The sequence below is a fragment of the Achroia grisella genome, unplaced genomic scaffold (genome assembly GCF_030625045.1).
Source record: "Achroia grisella isolate CSIRO2021 unplaced genomic scaffold, CSIRO_AGI_Agris_v1 utg319, whole genome shotgun sequence".
NCBI classification, from domain to species: Eukaryota; Metazoa; Arthropoda; class Insecta; order Lepidoptera; family Pyralidae; genus Achroia; species Achroia grisella.
In genome coordinates this window covers 852,884-874,872 of record NW_026712795.1, presented here as the reverse complement: position 1 = coordinate 874,872, position 21,989 = coordinate 852,884, and the positions used below count along the sequence as shown (strand labels likewise).

General features: G+C 34.0%; 1 protein-coding gene across 1 annotated transcript in view; it reads left to right on the top strand.

The window, feature by feature from the left end:
• Nucleotides 1-7,391, top strand: part of LOC131843551 (somatomedin-B and thrombospondin type-1 domain-containing protein) — a 74,239-nt gene extending 66,848 nt beyond the window's left edge. Inside the window, exons 3-6 of the mRNA XM_059192225.1 lie at nt 402-596; nt 1,358-1,481; nt 4,175-4,251; nt 6,847-7,391. Coding sequence (XP_059048208.1) covers nt 402-596; nt 1,358-1,481; nt 4,175-4,251; nt 6,847-7,049 — 599 coding nt within the window. The 3' untranslated portion in view covers nt 7,050-7,391. The remainder of the gene's footprint in view (nt 1-401; nt 597-1,357; nt 1,482-4,174; nt 4,252-6,846) is intronic.
• The last annotated feature ends 14,598 nt before the right edge of the window (nt 7,392-21,989 follow it).

The window sequence follows — 21,989 nt, the reverse complement described above, 5'->3', positions numbered from 1 at the left end:
TAAGATAATGCCCAGACCGATACAAACAATCATATTCATGAATACATATGTTTATACCGTACGAGAAATCGTACCCGCTACCATCGGAAATGGGTGGTGAAACTAAACCGCTAGACTACCATCTGGCTGTTTTAAATGTATAACATGTATGTATTTAAAGCAAAAGCAAAATTATTTCTATGTTTTAATATCAGTTGTCTAGTACCCGTAACACAAGCTCTGTCGTACCTTGGCACTAGATGGCGCTGTGTGAATTGTTCGAAGATATGATTATTATCTTAGAGAGTCAGCTATAACCAACAGCATTATATAGTTCAAAAACAAAGATGCCTAAAAACTATTTGATGTGCAGAAGACAATACTTTAGTGAAGAGTTAAGGTTCAATTTTCCTTGTCCACAGTGATAGACTGCGTTGTGTCAGGATGGGGGGCGTGGTCCAACTGCGATACAGTCTGTGGCTCCGGCAGCATGGTGAGGAGTCGCAGGGTGGTGCAAGCACCAGCGCACGGCGGCAGGCACTGTCCCTCACTTGTACAGCGGAGAGCCTGTCAGGAACATCATGGCTGTTCTGCGGATAGTAATGTACCATTGAGAGGTAAGAAATTGTTTCGGATTTTTTTTTTATTTATATAAACTTTAAAGACTAAAGAAATTGATGGAAGATCGTAGAAAATCTTCCATCTTGCCACTTTCATCATGCTTTTTACCTAATAAGACTCTAATTTTGTCTTTAATTTATTTGATGTAACTGTTCCTTGGTCCACCGCACCACCACACGAAGGGCCCACCACCCCTTCCTTCTATTTTTCCCTCAATAATAATTTTTATACATTCATAATTTAATTATTAACAATTAAATGATATGGAATAATTGACCACGATTAAAAGTTAACTAGCTGACCCACGCATCTTCGTCTGCACCACACTTACTTGACATTTATTATTATACTAGCTACCCACCCTGGCTTCGCACGGGTATAAACCTTCCTCTTGAATCGTTCTATCTATTACAAAAACCCTCTTTAAAATCCGTTGGGTAGTTTTAAAGATTTAAGCATACATAGGGACGGACAGACAGCGACAGCGACTTTATTTTATACTATGTAATGATGAATAATTTTCCCCGTTTTCCAACATTTTTCACTGATGCTTCGCTTCTATTTATCGTAGCGTAATGTTATATAGCTTAAAGCCTTCTTCGACAAATGAACTATCCAACATAACATTAATGAAACAAATTTCAATTCGAACCAGTAGTTCCTGAGATTAGCGTGCTCAAACAAACAAACTCTTCAGCTTTATAATATTAGTATAAATTTATGGAACAAAATCTAATATGAATAATTTTCGTGGTAGATGAAACGGCGATGCTGCTCCCTGGTGCACTGTCGGTGAGTCGCCACTCCAACGAGACTGTGGACATCCGTAAGAACCTTCGGCTGCGGAACCCTGATGACCCTGAGTCGAATTCACACAGGGAGTGAGTACCTTAATTTATTATTGTATATAATTACATATTAAATACCAAAATAATTACAACAAGCCACACCGCTAAACCACTTATGCAACAGCGTAAGTGGTTTAGCGGTGTGGCTTGTTGTACTTCCGATGGTCGCGGGTTCGATTTCTCGCAGGATGCAAACATTTGTATTCATGAGTATGACTGTAAAGGCTGTTTTTTTGAGTATATTATGTATGTATAACAAAAAATGCATGTGAGTATTTCTACCAGTTGTCTAGTACCCACATAATGTATGTCATATTTATTTATATTTAATTAGCAGTCTCAGAAATAAGTTTCAATATAAGCTTCTAGCTTTAAAAATGAGGTTATTTCAGTATTACAAACAGACACTCCAATTTTATTTATATGTATTAAATTTATATGTAATTAATTAATTTATTTATATAATCTGCGGAGCATGGTATCTTAGTATTAGTGTTCAAAATCTACCGTGTATCATCGTAAGCACAGATATTATATTATGTTAGAGTCCGTTAGTTTTCTGTTCCCGCGCGTTCCCTTCCCCTCCCTAACTAGTAACAAACCGACTGTACGGCGGCCTTGACGCGCGCGCGCATTGTGTTGTGAATTAAAATAAATTAGAACTGTGAAACCTACTGTGAAACTGGAAAGCTAGCGAAGATACTTTCGAGACCCTGAAGCCCAAGAAATCCGCAGAACCATAAGGACTGACGCTTCCTTATTTTTCCCTATATATATACAGAGAGTAGTTTCCCAAACAATTAGGAAATGTGAATCAATACATGATGTCGAATACTACAGGTACTACAGATGGCGAATGATGACGTGATGTATGTAGTGCTGTGTATGAAATGTATGTTCATTCAACATATCAAACAATGTAATATAAGGCATTTTAGGGCAACGTTACAGGAGTGGCTAATTGTAAATAACTTCTACAGTATAAGGGACTGACAAAATATGCATGATGACTAGGGCCCTCACAGGACACTGCAAATTAAACAAGCATATGGCTAAACTAGGCCTAAGCACGACAAGTATCTGCAGATTCTGCCAAACTGAAGAGGAAACGCCGCTTCACATCCTATGTGGTTGTAGCCCACTCATGCATAAACGAAATATCTCCTTTGGAAAGTTTACACTCTTTCCCGAGGAGATAAAAACCATCGCTCCTAAGAATATCCTTCAATTCTTGTCCCTGACGGTTCTAGGTAGCGAACTCTGAAAAGGGCGAGCACAATAGATCTATGTAGGTCGCAGTGCTACAGGTGCTACACATCTGACCCAAACAATCCAATAAAAAAAGAACTCTGACTTCATGTAATTATACTTTTAAAGATATAGATTGACATTAATGGAATACTGTGACATTTATTATTTTATTGTGGTACCTATTATAATGTTTTAATGAAATTTAATGACATCTTGTAATTATGATATCATTTCCAATATTTGCATACCTCTACGGGGTGCTGCATGTCGTGTACTTATATTATATTGTAAGATCAAAATTACCATGTAGCAGGCAAATAAATAAATTATTATTCATTTTTTTTTTCCCAAAAATTCTCATCTCCCCTCTTAAGGAGAGGAGATGGCAACATACCCCCGGCAGAAGCACAGTCGGCCGGGATTCAGGGCCCCAGGGACAGAAACCGGCGTACAATGCGGGCAGAATCTAACAGCACCGCTTTCTGCATCTTTCCCGGGAGTGAGCCGCCCCGGAATCCCAACCGTCTGAGATGTTGTTCCAGACTGGTTGGGATAAGACCGTTCACCGACATAACGATTGGAATGATTTCGGTGGACATCACCCCCCACATTTCGGTCACCTCGTGAGCCAGGTCGAGGTACTTTCTCTTTTTCTCAGTTTCGGCTTTCACGAGGTTCTCGTCATGCGGTATGGTGATGTCCACCAAAAACACCCTCGAAAGTGCCCGATCCATCACCACGATATCAGGTTTGTTCGCAAGAACGGTCCTGTCCGTGATGATGGATCGGTCCCAGTAGAGCTTGACGCTGTCGCTTTCGAGGACCGGCTTATTATAATTATTATTATTATGTTCATTTATATATACGACTATATTGCAAACTCTTTGCACATTTTATATGTTTTTTTTCTACCAATTTTAAATGTATTTTCTTTTAGAATTGTCTAATATTTGGTCACTTTTTGCCTTACAACTGTTTGTATACGTATCTGTATTATAATTATTTACCATTTTCTATCCATTGTTTGATTACACACATACAGTCCACTCAAACTATAACCTACATTTTCAACTATATATAAATTAACATATATTTCATACACAGTACCACATATATCATGTCATCATTCGACACCTGTAGTAATAGTTTGCCATTATACATCAGCTTTATATAAAAACCTACTGTCACAAGTGTTAATTCATCCCATCCAATCGATCCCCCGTCCAATTCAAACGGGGATTGATATTACGACGGCCTGAGCCGAGGTTCGAACCCCTAGGGGCGCCCTCAGACTAAAGTCGTATCCGTCAGGCAGGAGTTGGCCTTCAGCCGCTCCATAAGTCCTTCCGCGGGTTTGGAGTGCCATCTGCACTCGCCCCCTAACGTCCGGTAAAGCTGTAAAGGCCAGCTGCGGCCAACAGCATTAGAGTAGTCCGAAAAAAAAATTCATGCATTAACTATTTCCATGTTTTCAGATATTGTGTCCAGTTTGAAGTAAAAAAGGTGTCCAAAGCTTGTCACAGTGACTCGGACTACAAACCATTACGTGAAGGTATGTCACTATAGTCAGGGTAAATAGAATTATGTGTGACGGTTTATATAATGTCTGATAATTGTAATATATGATTGTTGTAAAAACTTCTTTGTGTAAATGAAAAAAAAAAATTTAACAGGATATGTGAATATTTTTTTCTAACGTGTTGAAAGTAATAATAGTAATACATTTTATATATATTTAATTTATTTTGCGGAAATACATTTCACTACTCAATGGATTTATTTTATTTTGTTTAATTCCTCGACCTCGGTGGTCTAGCGGTCCAGCACTCCGCTTTACGACCGATGATCGCGGGTTCGATTCCTCGCACGGCACAAACATTTGTATTCATGAGTACGATTCATGATTCATTCACGATTCATTCATGATACAAACATGTGTCAGTCTGGGTTTTATCTATGTATAATATGTATGTATTTACAAAAAAAATCGATGTATATGTATCAGTTATCTACTACCCATAACACAAACTTTAGCTACCTTAACTTGGGTCTAGATGGCGCTGTATGAATTGTCCTAAGATTATTATTATTATTATTATTCCACTACAATTAGCTTGTGTAATATCAGAAATATCCTGTGCGGAAACTGATTACCTTCGCGAGTCGTTGTTTGGTCGTCGAACAGTCAACACAAGAAGTCCAAGCTATATCCGAACCCTATTTTATACCTCGTTATTGAGTCTACACCCATATTGCGACACGTGTTTCAACTCAGAGAAACACGTGTCGCAATATGGGTGGAAACTCAATAACGGTTGGAATTTGATCACCATTAGAGAAGGTCTTAAAGGTAGTCAAGTTTCCGAACTGAATATTTGTAATCTCACACCGACTAATTATTGACAAAATAATATAAATCCATTGAGTACATTTTATATCTCTAAAATGATAACTACTGGTCTTAAAGGAAAATATATATGTTACTAGCTGTCCCGGCAAACGTTGTTTTGCCTTAAAATAAAAGAAAAAAATTAGGGGTGGACTACCCCTAACATTTAGGGGGATGAAAAATAGATGTTGGCTGATTCTCAGACCTACTCAATACGCTCACATAATTTCATGAGAATCGGTCAAGCCGTTTCGGAGGAGTATGGGAACGAAAACTGTGACACGAGAATCTTATATATACAAACAATTGTGTTTGTGTGAGCCTGGGAACTGAACTCGGGACGACGTTTGTGTTTCAGCAGATCAGTAGTAACCACTCGGTATGTGTGGCTATATATATTATGTTTTCAATGATATTGTGGTAACTAATTAATGAATACTTACGTGTGGGAAGGTATTCAAAGCTTTCTACCTACCAAGGATATGTTGGCGTGAATTTTCCACACATTAAGAAATACCCCAATGGCGTGCCGAAGTCGAGATCACATTTGCATTCTACTATGACGGGTGTAAAAAGCTAACATTTAAAATGATTCATTAAATTTGTTTAGTATTTTTGAAAAAGACTCCAAAAGTCCGGCTTCAAAATATTAACATACACTATATTTGAATCCTATTCATGTTGTTATATTGGATTTAAATATTATATCTAATGATAATGAAAGATGAATCGACCAAGGTCATGCTTCCTTATAAGGATCATGACCTTGGTCGGCTTTTCTGTATAATAGTTAGAAAGCGAGTGAACCATTATATTCAGCACTTATGATTAAAAACACGACTTTTGAATAATTGGCCTCATAAGGAGCATAATGTTCCATGGTCCATTCGCCTTGAGCTATGACTATGTGTTTTTTAGATATATCGCGTCTCCATTTCTTCAGGTTTGGTTTGGGTTGTGTACTACGCGAAGCTCTTGGACTCAAATATTAGTATCTAATGATAATTTAAAATAGGTGGACCATCTATAGCCGCACACTTTATAAGGCCAACTATTAAAAAGGAAGGAGAGTCGACCGTGGAAGGCCTTACTCCTGATTAGTAATGATTAAAAACACCACTTTCCAAATGTAATAATCAATTGGCTTTCCATGGTCCCCTCGCCTTAATATGTAGCTATAATTATTATTTATTCTGATATATCGCATTTCCATTTTACCAGTAAACCCGGTTTATGTGCTGTGCATAGTTCTTGGACTCAAATATTAGTATCTAATGAAGGCCGTATTCCTTATAAGGACTTTCTAATAATTGGCCTTCCATGATGTTTGTATTTCATCAAAAAACACGGTTTGTGTGATATGCGAATCAGCAGCTCCTAAAATGTTAGTATCTAGTGATAATTTAACACGTTTAAGACCGCATTGAAAACTCTTATTTCTCACATAAGGACCGGCATTTATTTATTGGTAATTACATATATTATTTTTTAAATATGTTTTTAGTGTACAACAATTCGGGGTAGACATTATTTAACCCCTAGTATTATTCCAATTAAAGTGCCCACGGGTGATCATGCGGTCCCAACGTGTAAATTTACTTTCGTTGCGGAGTGACCCACCGGTAGGCACCGAAAATAGGGGGAACATTCAAGGCCGTGCTCCTTATAAGGATTTTCTAATACTTGGCCTTCCATCGTCCACTCACCTTAAGCTGTGACTATGTTTTTTTCTGATATATCACGTTTCCATTTCACCAGGTAACACGGTTTGTGTGCTATGCGAATCAGCAGCTCTCCGTCGAGACCTTAAATGGCGTTGCGCTGGACACGGCGTGGCCGGACATGTGACCCGCTTTTACGCACTCGTGGTCCCCCATTGTCACGGGAAATGGTTGCGCGCCGACCATAATCCGGACAAACGAAGCGACTGCTGCATGAACCCAGATTTTATTTTTGTTTAATTTAAAAAGTTAAATAAAAATGGAGAATAACATCTGATGAACGTTACACAACATCATTTTTAATCTGTTTATATTTTAATTTGTATTTATTTATATGTAATTACATTCATATATTAAGGAGCTCGAAGTGTAATATCCATACTAATATTATAAATGTAACTCTGTCTGTCTGTCTCGCCAAAACTACTGAAACAATTTAAATGAAATTTGGTACACAGATAGTCTAGACTCTGAGAAAGGACATAGGATAATTTTAATGCGAAAAAAGAGCTGTAAAGGTTTCAAAGGGGTGAGGAAAGATTTTATGGAGGTATCGTCATTTTTGGAGTTCTTTGGGGGAGGCCTTTGAGATGATGATGATGACATTCATCAATTTTAAAGCTAGAAGCGTGAAATTAAATTTTTGGGCTATTGATTAAATATAAATGAATATGACATTCAAAGTTTGTAAAAATGTTACTCTTAAGAGGGTAAAAAAAATAGGGGATGAAAATTCGTGAAAAATGAAACTTTTTTTCTTTGGTTTTCTGAGTCGGTTGCTTCTTCATCTTTCCGGCACGTATCCACCTCCATTTTTATTTCTACAATTTATATTTCTGTATCTCATGTATGTATGTGTTTGTTATTAATGAATAAAGCATTTATCTATATATCTATGATATTAACTAATCATGAGACTTATACAGGTTGATGTTGATGGGAATGTAAAAATTGCAATTTTACATATATGTAAGTCGTCTAATATTTTTTTTATAATTTACAATAATTAATATTAATCTTCACGGTCGTGTAATTAATGTATTATTAGTATTGACTGATAGTTTTTCTATAAATAAATAGTTATAGGAACTACTTAACTAAGTTTTTTCTTTGACCTGTTTTAGTTACAGAAAAGTATGTCATAATTATTATGCCTTAAGGATCAGTTTGTATGCATTTAATAAAATACCCAGTGCTGGATGATATTGGAAGCAATTTTTAATTTTCCCTATATATGAAATTATATGTAAATATGAATGGATTGTTAAACATTAAAATATATATTTCTTAAATTAGTCTTCTGGTAATTCAGTTTTACTTTTTAATTCTGATATATTATCTGTATTATTAGGTACAAATACATAATAATTCTGTCTACATGATAAGAAACAGGTGTCACTTAATTATATACGTATGTAAGTACAGCTACATTTAGATCATATTTGTCAAATTTATTTCGATTTCATGGCAACGATACAACATAATGTATAGAGACGCTTTTAAATTTAATTTAACAGTATACGTAACGATAATATTATTATCGTGCGATAATAGTGTAAATTATAAAAGCACCCTGTATGTTTGGAATTTCGACACCACACGTGGCCTTTTTAAGCGTATTCTCGTGACACGGTGAAACTGGCTACTGTAATTTATTTTATTTATAACTTTAAATTTAGAATGTTCCACATCTATCGTTTTTTTTTTCAAATATTTAAATTTGGAATTACAGTTTTATTGATATGCTTAAATTAATATTGATTACATAAATTACTCGAATGCGTTGCTCAACCATGTTTTCAAAGAAAAAAAAGAAAAATCGTCTTAAAAATATTTAGAGAATTCAAACTAAATTGTGTAAATGTTGTAAATTACATATTAATCATGATTTGTGTAAGTGAAAATGCTAAAACTAGTTTTGAGCAAACAACTTGCATTGCAACATGTATTTGGTTAGTGCGTCCATTACATTTCTCTGTTAATATTTTGATATTTTTTTGTGAATCGCGACAAATAATTTGACAATTAAGCAGTAGACATGTTCTGTACGCAAATTGTCAGCTACAAGTCGACATGTCCTCGTCACAAAACGACATGTCCTCATCAAAAATCGACATGTTTATGTCAAAAAGTGTAGGTACTCATTTGCTTCACTATAAAATTAAATTTATTAATATCTCTTTATTGAAGTAAAAATATTACGTTTCTGTTTATTTAAATGTTACTAATAATTAAATTGTATGATTAGTATCGTTAGTGATAAGAATTAGAATAATTTTGATAATAATTAAACGAATTATGATAGTTTGTGAATACATATCCATTTAATGATTTACATGTGTAAATAGACGGTAAATAAACGCATGGAAATTGTATTGTTTTATTTATTTGCAATTAAATATAAGCTATTCCATATATTCAATTTATTGAATTTTCTCCATGATATGTAAGTCCATTCGGATGACAAGGCTGAGTGATATCGCGGTTTTTTTATATACGCATATCTTACTCTTGAATCACTCTATCTATTGCTGAACTGAAACTGCAATAGAAACTGCATTAGAAGCTAAAACTGCATCTATTTTTGTAATGAATCTTTTTTAAATTACGCAACGGATTTAGCCGTTGCGTAATTTAAAAATGATGCATTATAAAAAAAAAGATATAAGCGAAGAGACAGCGGTGGCGACTCTGTTTTATACTTTTATACTATGTAAAGATTTATAAATATACAACAACGAGAAGAGAAAGAGGCAACAATGGGCGGCCTTATCGTTAAAATAATTTTGTTTACACTATTTTATTATACTACATAGTAAAATAAGGTAAGTATTTCTGCTATTTTGTATAATTATATACGTGCGTGCTAATAGAAAAAGCATTCTTGATGGCGCGACACCGGCAGGCGACAGCGGGCTCGTTATCGTTTGAAAAAGGAATTCAAGAATTTATAGGAACTACGAGTATAGAAGGCGAGGTCAGTCACCTCTAAAACACCGGTATTTCGAACTGTTTTTTTTTTATTTATATTAAGGCTACGAAACTTTTTTAAACGTTTTAGCACAGCAGTTTTATATAAGGTTTAATAAAAAAAATAGTCTAATAAATGAAATAGTAATTCTGAATATTTTACACGACGAATTATAGTTCTAAACTTAGTAGAACTTGTACTACGGGCATTAAACAATTTGATAGACAGATTTACTTAAACACTGTCTCTTGCAAATACTTAATATATTATACGTAATATTAAATCTAATTTTAATACCTTTATAAATCTTAGTTTTGGGTAATAAGATGTGTTATTTTTCATAATATTTTTTGGTAGTCTATACATATAAATAAAATTGGAGTGTCTGTTTGTGATATTGAAATAACTGTTTTTTACTACATGCATATGAATATAAATACATATCCATGTACATATACAGGTACATATACAGTACATACACCAAAATAACATTTTTTACAATTTTAGTCTGTCTGTTTGTTCCGGATAATCCCTGAAATGGCTGGACCGATTTTGACGGGGCTCTTTTTGGCAGGTAGCTGATGTAATAAGGAGTAACTTAGGCTACTTTTATTTTATAAAAAATAAAGTTAAATCCCACGCGGACGAAGTTGCGGGTACAGCTATAATAAAACAACACAACTGTCTGTCCAAAAAAGTGATCACAGAGTAATAACATTACGTCGAATAAGACTTAGCTGACGTTACGAGAATTGAACCATAATTGAATCTATGTAACATAAAAAAAAAGTTTTAAATAACGCCGGCTTGGATTGCAAATGTCGAGAGTAAAATGAAAATGAATATATACAAACAAGGTACATCACATATACTGGCCTAAAACATTGGTATCACATGTTCATGCAAAAAATATTTTGTTGTCAGTTTCAAGCGTTGAGGCAATATCGAGCACACTTTTTCCCGCGCAAATGAACAAAACCACAGATATTAAAATATTCGTACGTAGCGGCTAACCTCTCATCTGCATTCGATTACAGATTATACATAAAATGTTTTGTTCTAAATGACACCTCAAAGCAATAATAGGCAGTGTTTATTTTTCCGCGCAAATAACATCGGCATAGATATTTAAAATTCGAACTGAAACAACGATGAACATATGTCATAACCGTATCTTGCTTGAGTATCACTATTATAAACACCAAGCAAGTATTCACTGCGTTTTTAATTACATCGATTAATATTATACGATTTTTTTTACTTATATTGTAATTAAGTAATAGTAAATAGATGTTCTACTTCGAAAGCTATAGAAAAAAAAATGAGCAAGAAACAAAGATTCTTTTTATATCTTTGAAAAAAAAAAAACGTAGACTAGGCTGTACGGTCTAAGGATCTTTGCCTGTTCCATCACTGAAAAGGAGATGGACGAATATGGAACAAAGATATTTTTATCTTTGAAAAAAAAAAATCTACAATAACTTTACCTGCGCACTGGTGTGAATGCGGGCGGATAAATTTTGTTTTTATTTAATTTTTTATTTTATACGTAGGAATCAAAAAGTAAAATCTTTCCCTTAATTTCCAATATTGGGTTGGATAAATGAATTAGACGATTATGTTTGGACTATCCATCATCAGTTGCCGTTTGAAGAATGCCACCTTCCCGGAAGTCGGAGCCGTATCAGTGTCAACTGTGCTCTGATCCAATATACATGCAAATTCGCATGAAGACAGCCGCAAATTGTGTTTACAGAGAGATCGAACTGACTCAATGCTTTTGGGAACGCCTATGTATGTGTTAAGGTTAGAAATTGTTTTCAACCGACTGTCAAAAAGGAGGTTCTAAATGTGAATGTATTTATTTACATATGCAATATCTGTTAGGAAGGTGTTACATAATTTGATTGTTGATGGTTATAAGGGCAGAGGAAGGCTGAAAAAGAGATAGATGGACTGTGTGAAGGATGATATGGTAAGAAAGGGAGTAAATAACGAGATGACTGCGAACAGGGATGAATGGAAGCGAAAAACATATTACGTCGACCACAAATAAATGGGTTAAGGAAGAAGCAGATGATGATATGCAATATCTGTTATAATTTGATGATTATTGTTAATGATAGATTTTCTTATATTGTTGAGTTATTTATGTTTTTGAAATGGACACCAAACTGATAGTAATCTCTAATATAATTATATATAGTGATAATAATAACACAGAACAATTCACAGCACCAAACTAAACAGAACTGATGTTGTTGGTACTAGACAACTTATAGAAATACTTAAATTTATATTAATTTGTAAATGCACACACACACACAACATAGAAATCACGTATAACGATGTAAACAAATCATTGTACTCGTTAATACAAATGTTGCACCCTGCTAGGAATCGAAGCAGCGACGATCAGAATAGAAACGGTATGCAAAACCGCAATATTTTTTATGGATGACAATGGAATGGTGCACTCGATTGCGCTAAGGGTTTACGCTGGGCACCAGTGGAGGACGATAAGATGAGTATGAGGTCCGGTCAGTTAGCCCATCGTGACAAATCACCAAGAATATATCACGATGGTTTCCAGGGGGAATCATGCCCCCTCCGATCGATCCCCCGTCCAATTCAAACGGGGATCGATATTACGACCTGGGCCGAGGTTCGAACCCCTAGTGGTGCCCTCAGACTAAAGTCGTATCCGTCAGGCAGGAGTTGGCCTTCAGCCGCCCCATAAGTCCTTCCGCGTGTTTGGAGTGCTATCTGCACTCGCCCCCTAACGTCCGGTGAAGCTGTAAAGGCCAGCTGCGGCCAACAGCATTAGAGTAGTCCGAAAAAAAAAGAAGGGGAACCACGTGGAGGTCAACCTGGTACATTGATAGTAATAAGATTATCAATCCACATTACTAACCTTTCCCTCCAACCGTTAACCAAGGCTGACTTACATGAAAAGTACATAAAGTATGTAAGTACATATAAAAGTACATCACAACGTTTTGTTAGGCCGTGCATGTCTACGCATAGGAATTTTACTTCTAGGAAGAACTAAAGCATAATGTCATAGTATCATATTTTATTAATACAACTTGTAAAATGAAAATTTTGCTTCTTAAAATATAATGAACAATCTCGTTATCAAAAAAAGTTTAATAAAGAAAACAAATTAAAAAAAAAAGTTGTTTTTTTGCAGTCTAATTATTACATTCAAATTTTTATAAAGGTCATCTCTAATTTAAGATTCAGTTTTATATTGCACCGAGCTAAATGAAAAATGTTTCCCGTATTTATAATTCCAAGAATTCTCGTTCAATATTTGAAAAAGGAATACTGGAATATTTTAATGTACTTTTTTTATAAGATTAATAATCGCAACGCTGTAGACTGCGTCATTCCGGAATCGAGTTATTGATTAGTATTAATTATTTTATTGTTTTTAATTTTTAAAAATGGAACGATGATGTTAATTAATTTTGGTATAAGAAGTTTATTAAATTTGATGATATTCTTTAAGTAGCAAAGGACATATGCCCATACAGGATTAATTAATAAAACAATTCTATAGTATGCTCGATGTATTTATATGTTTATATTAATTATCAAATACCTACCAATAGTACAACTTACTCTGTTTAGTTTGAGAATTGGGGCTATAATAATAAGGTTTTGTATGACATATATAATAATAAATACATATAATACTTAAAATTATAACGTTATTTTTAATAAAAAATAGACATCCCATAAATGTAGAGGGATGGAGCCGTAAGTAGTTTATATTTTTTTAAATACGGAAAACAACTATTAGTAGTTTTTTGTATATTATTTAAATAGATTGTTATATAATGAGCTGTATAAATAGTGTAATATATAAGGTACATATGTTTTAGATGCACATTTTATTTTATATAAGTTGCCTGTCACAGATTATACTAGCATTTCAATTCCACAGATTACTTAAGATATAAACAGATCTACGAAACGAACTTAAACGGTGAAGTATTTAATTTTGTCCGATGATGGACAAGTGATTATAACTTTGTAATTGCTACTTAAAAACTTAATAAGTGATTTAACAATTAGCACAGAATCGTGAAGGTTGCTTATTCAACTAATTCGAGTCTTCAACGTAAAGTTAAAAGTTGAGACGCTTTCTACAAAGTTGTCTATTAATTAGCTACATAATAATGAATAAACCCTTGCGTGTAATTACAGTGGCCGAGATGGTGTGTTGTTTACTAAAGGCCTCTCAATTTGGTCCGAATTAGACAATACTAGTGGGACATCCCGGTTTCTCTCGATTGATCTTGACTTTGCGTGTTTTGTATATATTGGCATCATATTCGACGGCCTCGGAAGTCTAGTGGTTTAGCACAGCCTTACTCCTGATGTTAGGGGTTCGATGTATAGTTTATTAAAGGCCTCTCAATTTGGTCCGGGTTATGCAGTAGGTACTAGTGGCCCGTCCCAGTTTCTCATGACTTTGCGTGTTTTGTATATATTGGCATCTTATTCGACGGCCTCGGAAGTCTAGTGGTTTAGCACAGCCTTACTCCTGATGTTAGGGGTTCGATGTATTGTTTACTAAAGGCCTCTCAATTTGGTCCGGGTTATGCAGTAGGTACTAGTGGCCCGTCCCGGTTTCTTCCCATTGATCAATATCGCGTATTTTATATATATGTATATTGACATATTATTCAACGGCGAAACCATGGTCTAGCGGTTTATCACATCATCTTACTTTCGATGGTTTCGGGTTCGATTCCTTATGTGTATTTAAAAGTATTATTGTTTGTATCGGGCAGGGTGTTTATGTATCTACAAAAAGAAGAGACTAAATATATCTGTAGGTTAACCAACAAACATGCTACTAAATATTATTTTACTAAATGATGTTCTTTCTTTCTTTAAACGTTCAAGTATGGTTATAATACATGAAAAAAATATATTAGTTAGGGTGTTTATATATTGTCTAGTAACCATAACACAAGCTCTCCTTAGCTTAAGACTAGATGGCGCTGAGTGAATTGTACGGGGATATTATATTACTATTATTAATATATATACTTACTTACTTGGAATGTGTTTTTGAAATAGTGAGGGATTTTTTATATCGGGCAATAGTTCCAGAGAGATTTTCTCAAAATCCGCACTCTCTCTCTTTTTTAAATATTACTGTATACAATATCATATTTCTCTTACATTCATTTAAATTTATTTTTAAGAACAAAGAGGAAATACTTTTTAATTTTAACGTTTCTATTTTGATGTGTAGTTTTTATTTCACGTATTAATATTATGTTTCCTTACATGACATTCTCATAAAGAAAGCCGCTTTAATATTATTTATTTTAATTTTAAAATTTCATCAAAACATAATAGGATAAAATATGTATCTACCTAACACACTATAGACTCGAGTAATAATTTTCATCTTAAAATATCCAGTTTCCCGCAAAGCAAAAATACGCCACGTCAGACGCAGGAGGTCCATAGTGATGGGAACATGTAAAGATATCTTTTATATTTCTAATATATTATTTTTAAAACTTATTCTCATTCATAGACTAATATTTTTATAACTATGTATGGTATTTTAATGAACTTTTTGCATTTTCGAAGGAAGGCCTCCAGCAAGGTGGACCGACGATCTGGTTAAGATCGCTGGAAGGCATTGGATGCGAGCAGCGCAGGACTGAACGTCGTGGAGATCTTTGGGGAAGGCCTTTGTTCAGCAGTGGACGTCTTCCGGGCTGTGATGATGATGATAATGATGACTGCATTTTCTTTTGCTTAGAGGTGGCTTTCGCCATCTGTCGCCTTTCACCGATAAAGATTTCCAGTTTTAGTGTGGCGAAAGTGTAATTAATGAAAATTTTGTAAGTTAATGAAATTTCTGTATATAGTTTCAAAAATATTAAAATTTTAATAGTTAATTTTAATAATATTATAACCGCGAAAGTTTCTAAGTATGGATAATTGATATTCTTTCAGACAAAAACTACTGAACGGATTTTGATGAAACTGTACACTGTACAGTATAGGTTAAGCATCAGATTAAAAGGTAGGCTGTTTCTATGTAGATAAAATTGCGGGCACATTCAGAGGCATTATAAAAATTATCGCTGAACAAACATAACGTAAAATTATAAAATACAATAAAAGTATTAAAAAATATATTAAAAATGTTGTCTTCTTCTCTGTTGGTTTTATCTGTTGGATATTAATAATTATTTATTTTATTCAGAATACATACTATTTTATTTATATTCACTATATTTTCAAATCTGGCTTATCACAATGTAAAGGAAAACTAAAATATCTAAAGCAGTGATTATATGTGGTCTACATCGACCCGCAGGGGTCTATGACAAACTGCAAGGGGTCCAGCGGTCATCTTGTTGTTTTTACTTTATGTTTTTAGCACTAAACTTTACTACAGTTAGAAATTTACAAAAAATCAATACCAGGTAAGAATGTGGGATGGGGTAAAGATAGGGGGGGTCTACCCAAAATCGAAAAATATGGCAAGGGGTCTACCACATAAAAATGTTTGGGAACCTCTGGTCTAAAGTCTCTCCTTTAGTGAGTTTTACACTATATAGTAACTATTATTATAAATGTGAACGTGAGTTTGTTTGTTACACTTTCACACCTAAACCGCTGAATATTTTATAATGAATTTTGTGATGGAGATAGATGGCACCCTAGAGACTTCTCGAGAAAAACTTATAAGTATTGCGATGATGGAAGGAGTAATTTTTTTATGAAATGTTTTCATAAGTCATCTGATATATTTTTATAGAATAATAGACAAATTGTGCATCCTTTATTTTTTTTCAAATATTCAAAAAATGAAATGTATAGATGACTTAGAGAACGCGAGCGAAGCTGCGGGTAATAAAATTAAGAAATTAAAGTAACTTCCGAAACGAAAAAACATTAATATTGTATAGCTACAAAACATTGATCACATCAACTTTCAATAAAAAAAAGCATCATAATCGGTTCATTCGGTTAGCTGTCAAATACCGCAGATATGTAAATCTTATAACATACTAGCTGTGCTCGGTTTTACTCGCGTTAAATTTCAATACAAAATATATAGATAGATAGATAGAGTGATAGAGTACAAAGAGCAGATATATCTGTGGTTTCAGCCGCGTAATATTTATAGCCCATGTATTCTTCTAATATATAAGCTATATTACTGCAAAGTTTCATCAAAATCGGTTCAGTAGTTTTTGATTGAAAGAGTAACAAACATCCATATATACAAACTTTCGCGTTTATTGAGGTTGGACGATTTTTTTGGGGTTGGAGTAAAAAAGCGGTACCTCTAAAACATCGACTAAAAATAGTGAATGTAGTCGATAAACACGTCGCATCACTAATGCACGAGAAAATTTCAAATTTATGCAGAATAAATCTCTATTGTTCCGTACGTAGGTACTAAACGTGAATTTGTTAGGTGTCGCCTAACCTACGTAATTTTGATTACACGTGCGCGAACTTTTTCTAACTTCCGGAATAAATCAGTTCCGTGATACTTCCCGGGAGAGTTTCACGTGTAAGCCGCGAGTTATTTTGAGTGTATGACGGTACCGCTGCAAGTTATATCGAAAATAGTTGTATGGAACTAGTTTCACGACACGAATTTCTGCATCATGAGGAAATTTCTCTTCGTAATGCATGCATTAGTTTTATGACGTTCTTACTAGTGCATCGTATCTCTCGTGCGAGGGGCACGACCCTTGGGGAGTCGAGTTTATTACTACATATGATAAATTACATACAGATGCAATAAATTTGTTTATTAAAATACAAATGTTTTGTACCATGCGAGGAATCGAACCCGCGATACGTGGTTACGGCCCGTAAGTGTGGTCACGTCACAAAGCGTAAAAAACCAGGAAAAGACGAGAAAATGAGACAATAGTGAAAATAATAATAAATTCTTTATTGTGCTCATAGAAGAAATACAATAAGAGAAACAGTCAATATAAGCAATTTTTACAGACTACCTGGAAGATAAGACTCACATACACAGAAAATAAAAGACACCATAATTATGAAACTAATAAATAGACATACATATAGTGTTTGCGATCGCAAATAGCCCTTTAATATATTTAAAAATGAAATTGGACCGTCAGGCACAGAACATCGTGTTACTTTATATACATTTTGCACTCCTCGGACATTCCGTGGCGACTTTTAAATTCTGTGTACAACATATTCACACCATTTTTATTTCAATAATATAACAAATTTAAAAAATAAAACAGCAATTTTCCTCCAGTAAACATATAGATTTATTTATTTATTTACTTAATACAGAAAACATGTGTACTAATTTACTGAAGAAACGATGATATTCACAGAAGTATAAAACTGTGTTGCGAATATCGACACCCTCCACCTAGTATATATAATACCAAATACAAAAAAAAAATACATGCAATGTCTTTACCCATCACGTATTGTCTAATAAAATTTACAAAATATTTAAATTTACCAAAAACAAAGAAAATTTAACTTATAAACAAAAAGAAAAAATGCACAAAACAAAAAGAACCTATGCCTGTATTTGATATGTAAGCATTATGCGTATGTGTGTGTGTGTGTGTGTGTGCGTATGTATGTGAGAGAGAGAGAGAGAGGGTGGTCTACGATTACTGTACATTATTATATAGATATGAATAAATAACACACATACACTTATATATATACAATTTTACAAACAAATCCCAGTGCGTAGCTCGGTCGCTACGTGTTTATTGTAAATAATTTTGCTAATCAATTTCCTTGCTGACTGTACAAGGTAACATTATTAATCCTGAGTAACAGATGCTGCATGCGGGTAGTCTGACAAATGAGGCAACTGTTAATATATTATACGACTAATATTCACACCCGACTTGATTCGTGTGAAGATAATGAATAAATCAGCGTCTATGAATCAATAAGGGTTTTTATGAATTTATCTCGCTGTAAAATACAAACTTGTACCGGCTTGGTGGACCTGGTCAAAGTGGGAGCACTTTGACCAGGTCTAATATAGGAATTTATCTCGCTGTAATGTAAATATGTATATATTTATTTAAATTGTTAGTTCTGTAAGGAACAGTACGGTATTGTTTTTCTAATAAAAAAGCAGCTGTAATCTCATATAGGGAAATATTGTTATTGTAATATAAATAACAAAAAAACCAGGCACATAAGTACACACACACACACACACACACACACACACTGCACTTACTTGGTTTCAGCCCGTAAGTGTGGAAAAAACCAACAAAAGCTGGGAGAGCGAGACGATGCTAATAATAATAATAAAAAACCTGTACTTACCTTACCTACCGTAAATACAAACTTGTACCGGCTTGGTGGACCTGGTCAAAGTGGGAGCACTTTGACCAGGTCTGATATGGGAATTTATCTCGCTGTAAAATACAAACTTGTACCGGCTTGGTGGACCTGGTCAAAGTGTTCCCTCTAATATGATTGAGTGCAATGATGGCTAACTCATCCGTCATACTCGTGAACGGGTGCTGCTTGTGGGACTGATCTGTTCGGGTTACGAACACTGATCACACTATACAGGTGGTCTATAGTACTTGTTTTTTCAATAAAATATACAGGTAGTTATTTTATTGTCCCAAATTTCAATTTAAAAATGAATCTGTATTATTATAATCATGTACAACATTTATTTGAAGAGAATACGAGCTGAGTTTGTGGTCAGCTCTTCTAATCTCGTAATTATTCCGAACTGACAGTAGATTTGACATATCATAAGAGTTTGTAATAGACCTACATGAATAAAGATATTTTAAATTTGAATTTTGAATTATCTCATTCCCTCAATGTAAGACACAGTGCTATAGATTATCCGGTAGGAGGCTAGCATTGTACCATTTTTGTTTATTCTAATTCATTCATTCTAACAATGTACCATTATTCTATTCAATTGTTGAAGACTCTTTTTAATCATAAAGATGCCTGTGGCTCTATTCTTCCATAACTTATGTCACAATTTTTGAAAAATGTTTATATTTTTTTTTAGGTATAGAAACTAAAGTGTATGTATCAGTAATAAAAATTAATACTAACTAACATTATTAACCTAAAAACATAATTTTTTTTTAAATATAATATAATAACTAAAATATATTAATAAAAGGCTTTAGGCAAGGTTCCGAAGATACTGGCAGCGTTCCCCCTTTGAATAGCTATACTAATTCTTTGGTCGAGGTAGCTGCCAGCTCTTCGGTCTCCTGTGATATCGACTAATCTTTTTTTATTATATTATATTATATGTGTGTGCGTACGCGTGGATGTGTGTATATTCTTATATAACAGTTTTTAGCAGTAATGATAATGATGCAAAAGTAAGAAGTCACTTTCCGACTAAAAAGGTAAGACAAAGGTACCTTTATAAAAAACTACTTTTAAATAAAGTACTAAATATCATAAATTAACAGCATCATTTTACGTTACATTTATTCGGTGGTCTAGCAGTTTAGTACACGACTTTACTGCCGATGGTCGTGGGTTCGATTAATCGAACGGTATAAACATTTGTATTCTTAGGTCTGTATTTTTTATTATTCTATGTGTTATAATATTATGTTATCTGTGGTGTTATGTATGTATTTATAGAGAAAAGGTATTTAAGTATTTCTATCAGAAATACAAATAATGTTTATTCGAATAAACTTAATATTATATTTGAATGCCTTTTGAATAATAATATAGTTATTCTACCGCTTATTCAGAAAGCAGATTCAACAAAAGAATAACGTACAAAAGACTCGCGTGTTACTCTTTTGAATAAATGTTTTTCAGCATTACATTGCATACGGTCGGCAACCTGCACCCCTAGTGTTTCAGGCGTCCGTAGACTACGCTAACCGTTTACCATCAGATGTGCCGTATGCTTGTTTACCACCTACGTAGTATAAAAAAACATATTTAGAATTTTGTGTGGAATACAAACTACCAAATATTGTCAAAAGTAAATGAATAAATAGCTACTTGAGTAACCTAATAAATCAGTCGTAGTTATTTGACCAGAACAGTTTCTATAAGTGAGAAGTAGAGTCGAGGCAGACAGAGTAGGAGAGGTAGAGGTGGTCGGTATACTCTACCCATATGGGTATATTTGGGTACACATAACAGTAGTTTTCCTTAGCTTGGTACTAGATGGCGCTGTGCGAATTGTCCAAGGTTATTATGATCTATCCATCTTAACAACCTTTCTCGTTTATTATATATATTTTATATAGTAGGCTTGTATACAAATACAGCTCGGACTTGACCGGTTTCTTTTCTATTAGGCTAACAATAACATGTATACGTGTATAGGGTTGCGTTATTAATCCGCCAGATGCCGCATGAGGGTGGCTCTGACAAATGATCAGTGCCAAATGAGTTATAATTTACATCGTAGATGTAGGAAATGTGGATATTCAAATATTTAAATTTGGAATCCTGGTTGAATGATCCATTGAAAGAATGAACGAAAGAACGAATGAAATTAACGATATAATATTTATTTATAAAATAGTATTATTTGCACAAAGGCTATATTAAAAAACTTAAATATTCTATCGAGGTATATAATAAACCACCTAAATTAACTTAGTAACCTTTGCAAGGTTACTAAGTTAGGTGGTTTATATCTAGACGAATGGCGGTCTTCCACCGTACGTTTTTGGATTAACTTTTTGCCACGCACAAACACAATGTGGAGTCACCTTCCAGCAAAGGTATCTCCGATATGATATTGAAACCTTCAAGAAAAGAGCTTCTTCCTGAGAATAAAACACAATGGTGGCAACAGCAAGACAGAGAGAATATTTTTATTTACTAACCTATATCATTGACAATATTTCTTACAACTACTACACATGTAAATATATGGCGTTAGTTGTCTCTAAAAAAGGTATTTTGATAATAAATTATAATTTAATTCCTTCTTAAAGGACCGGCAACGCACTTGCAATTCCCCTAGTTTTGTGAGTGCTCATGAGAAGCGGTAATCATTTACCATCAAGCAGCCGCTAATTGTGTCTCCATTGCTATAAAAAAGATAATTTAAGGTTTGACTCTATTTTGATAAATATTTTTCTAAAAATTAAACATTAACATATATTTGTAATTCAAATTACAATATTGAAGTAATTTTTTTTTATTGGTTTGTT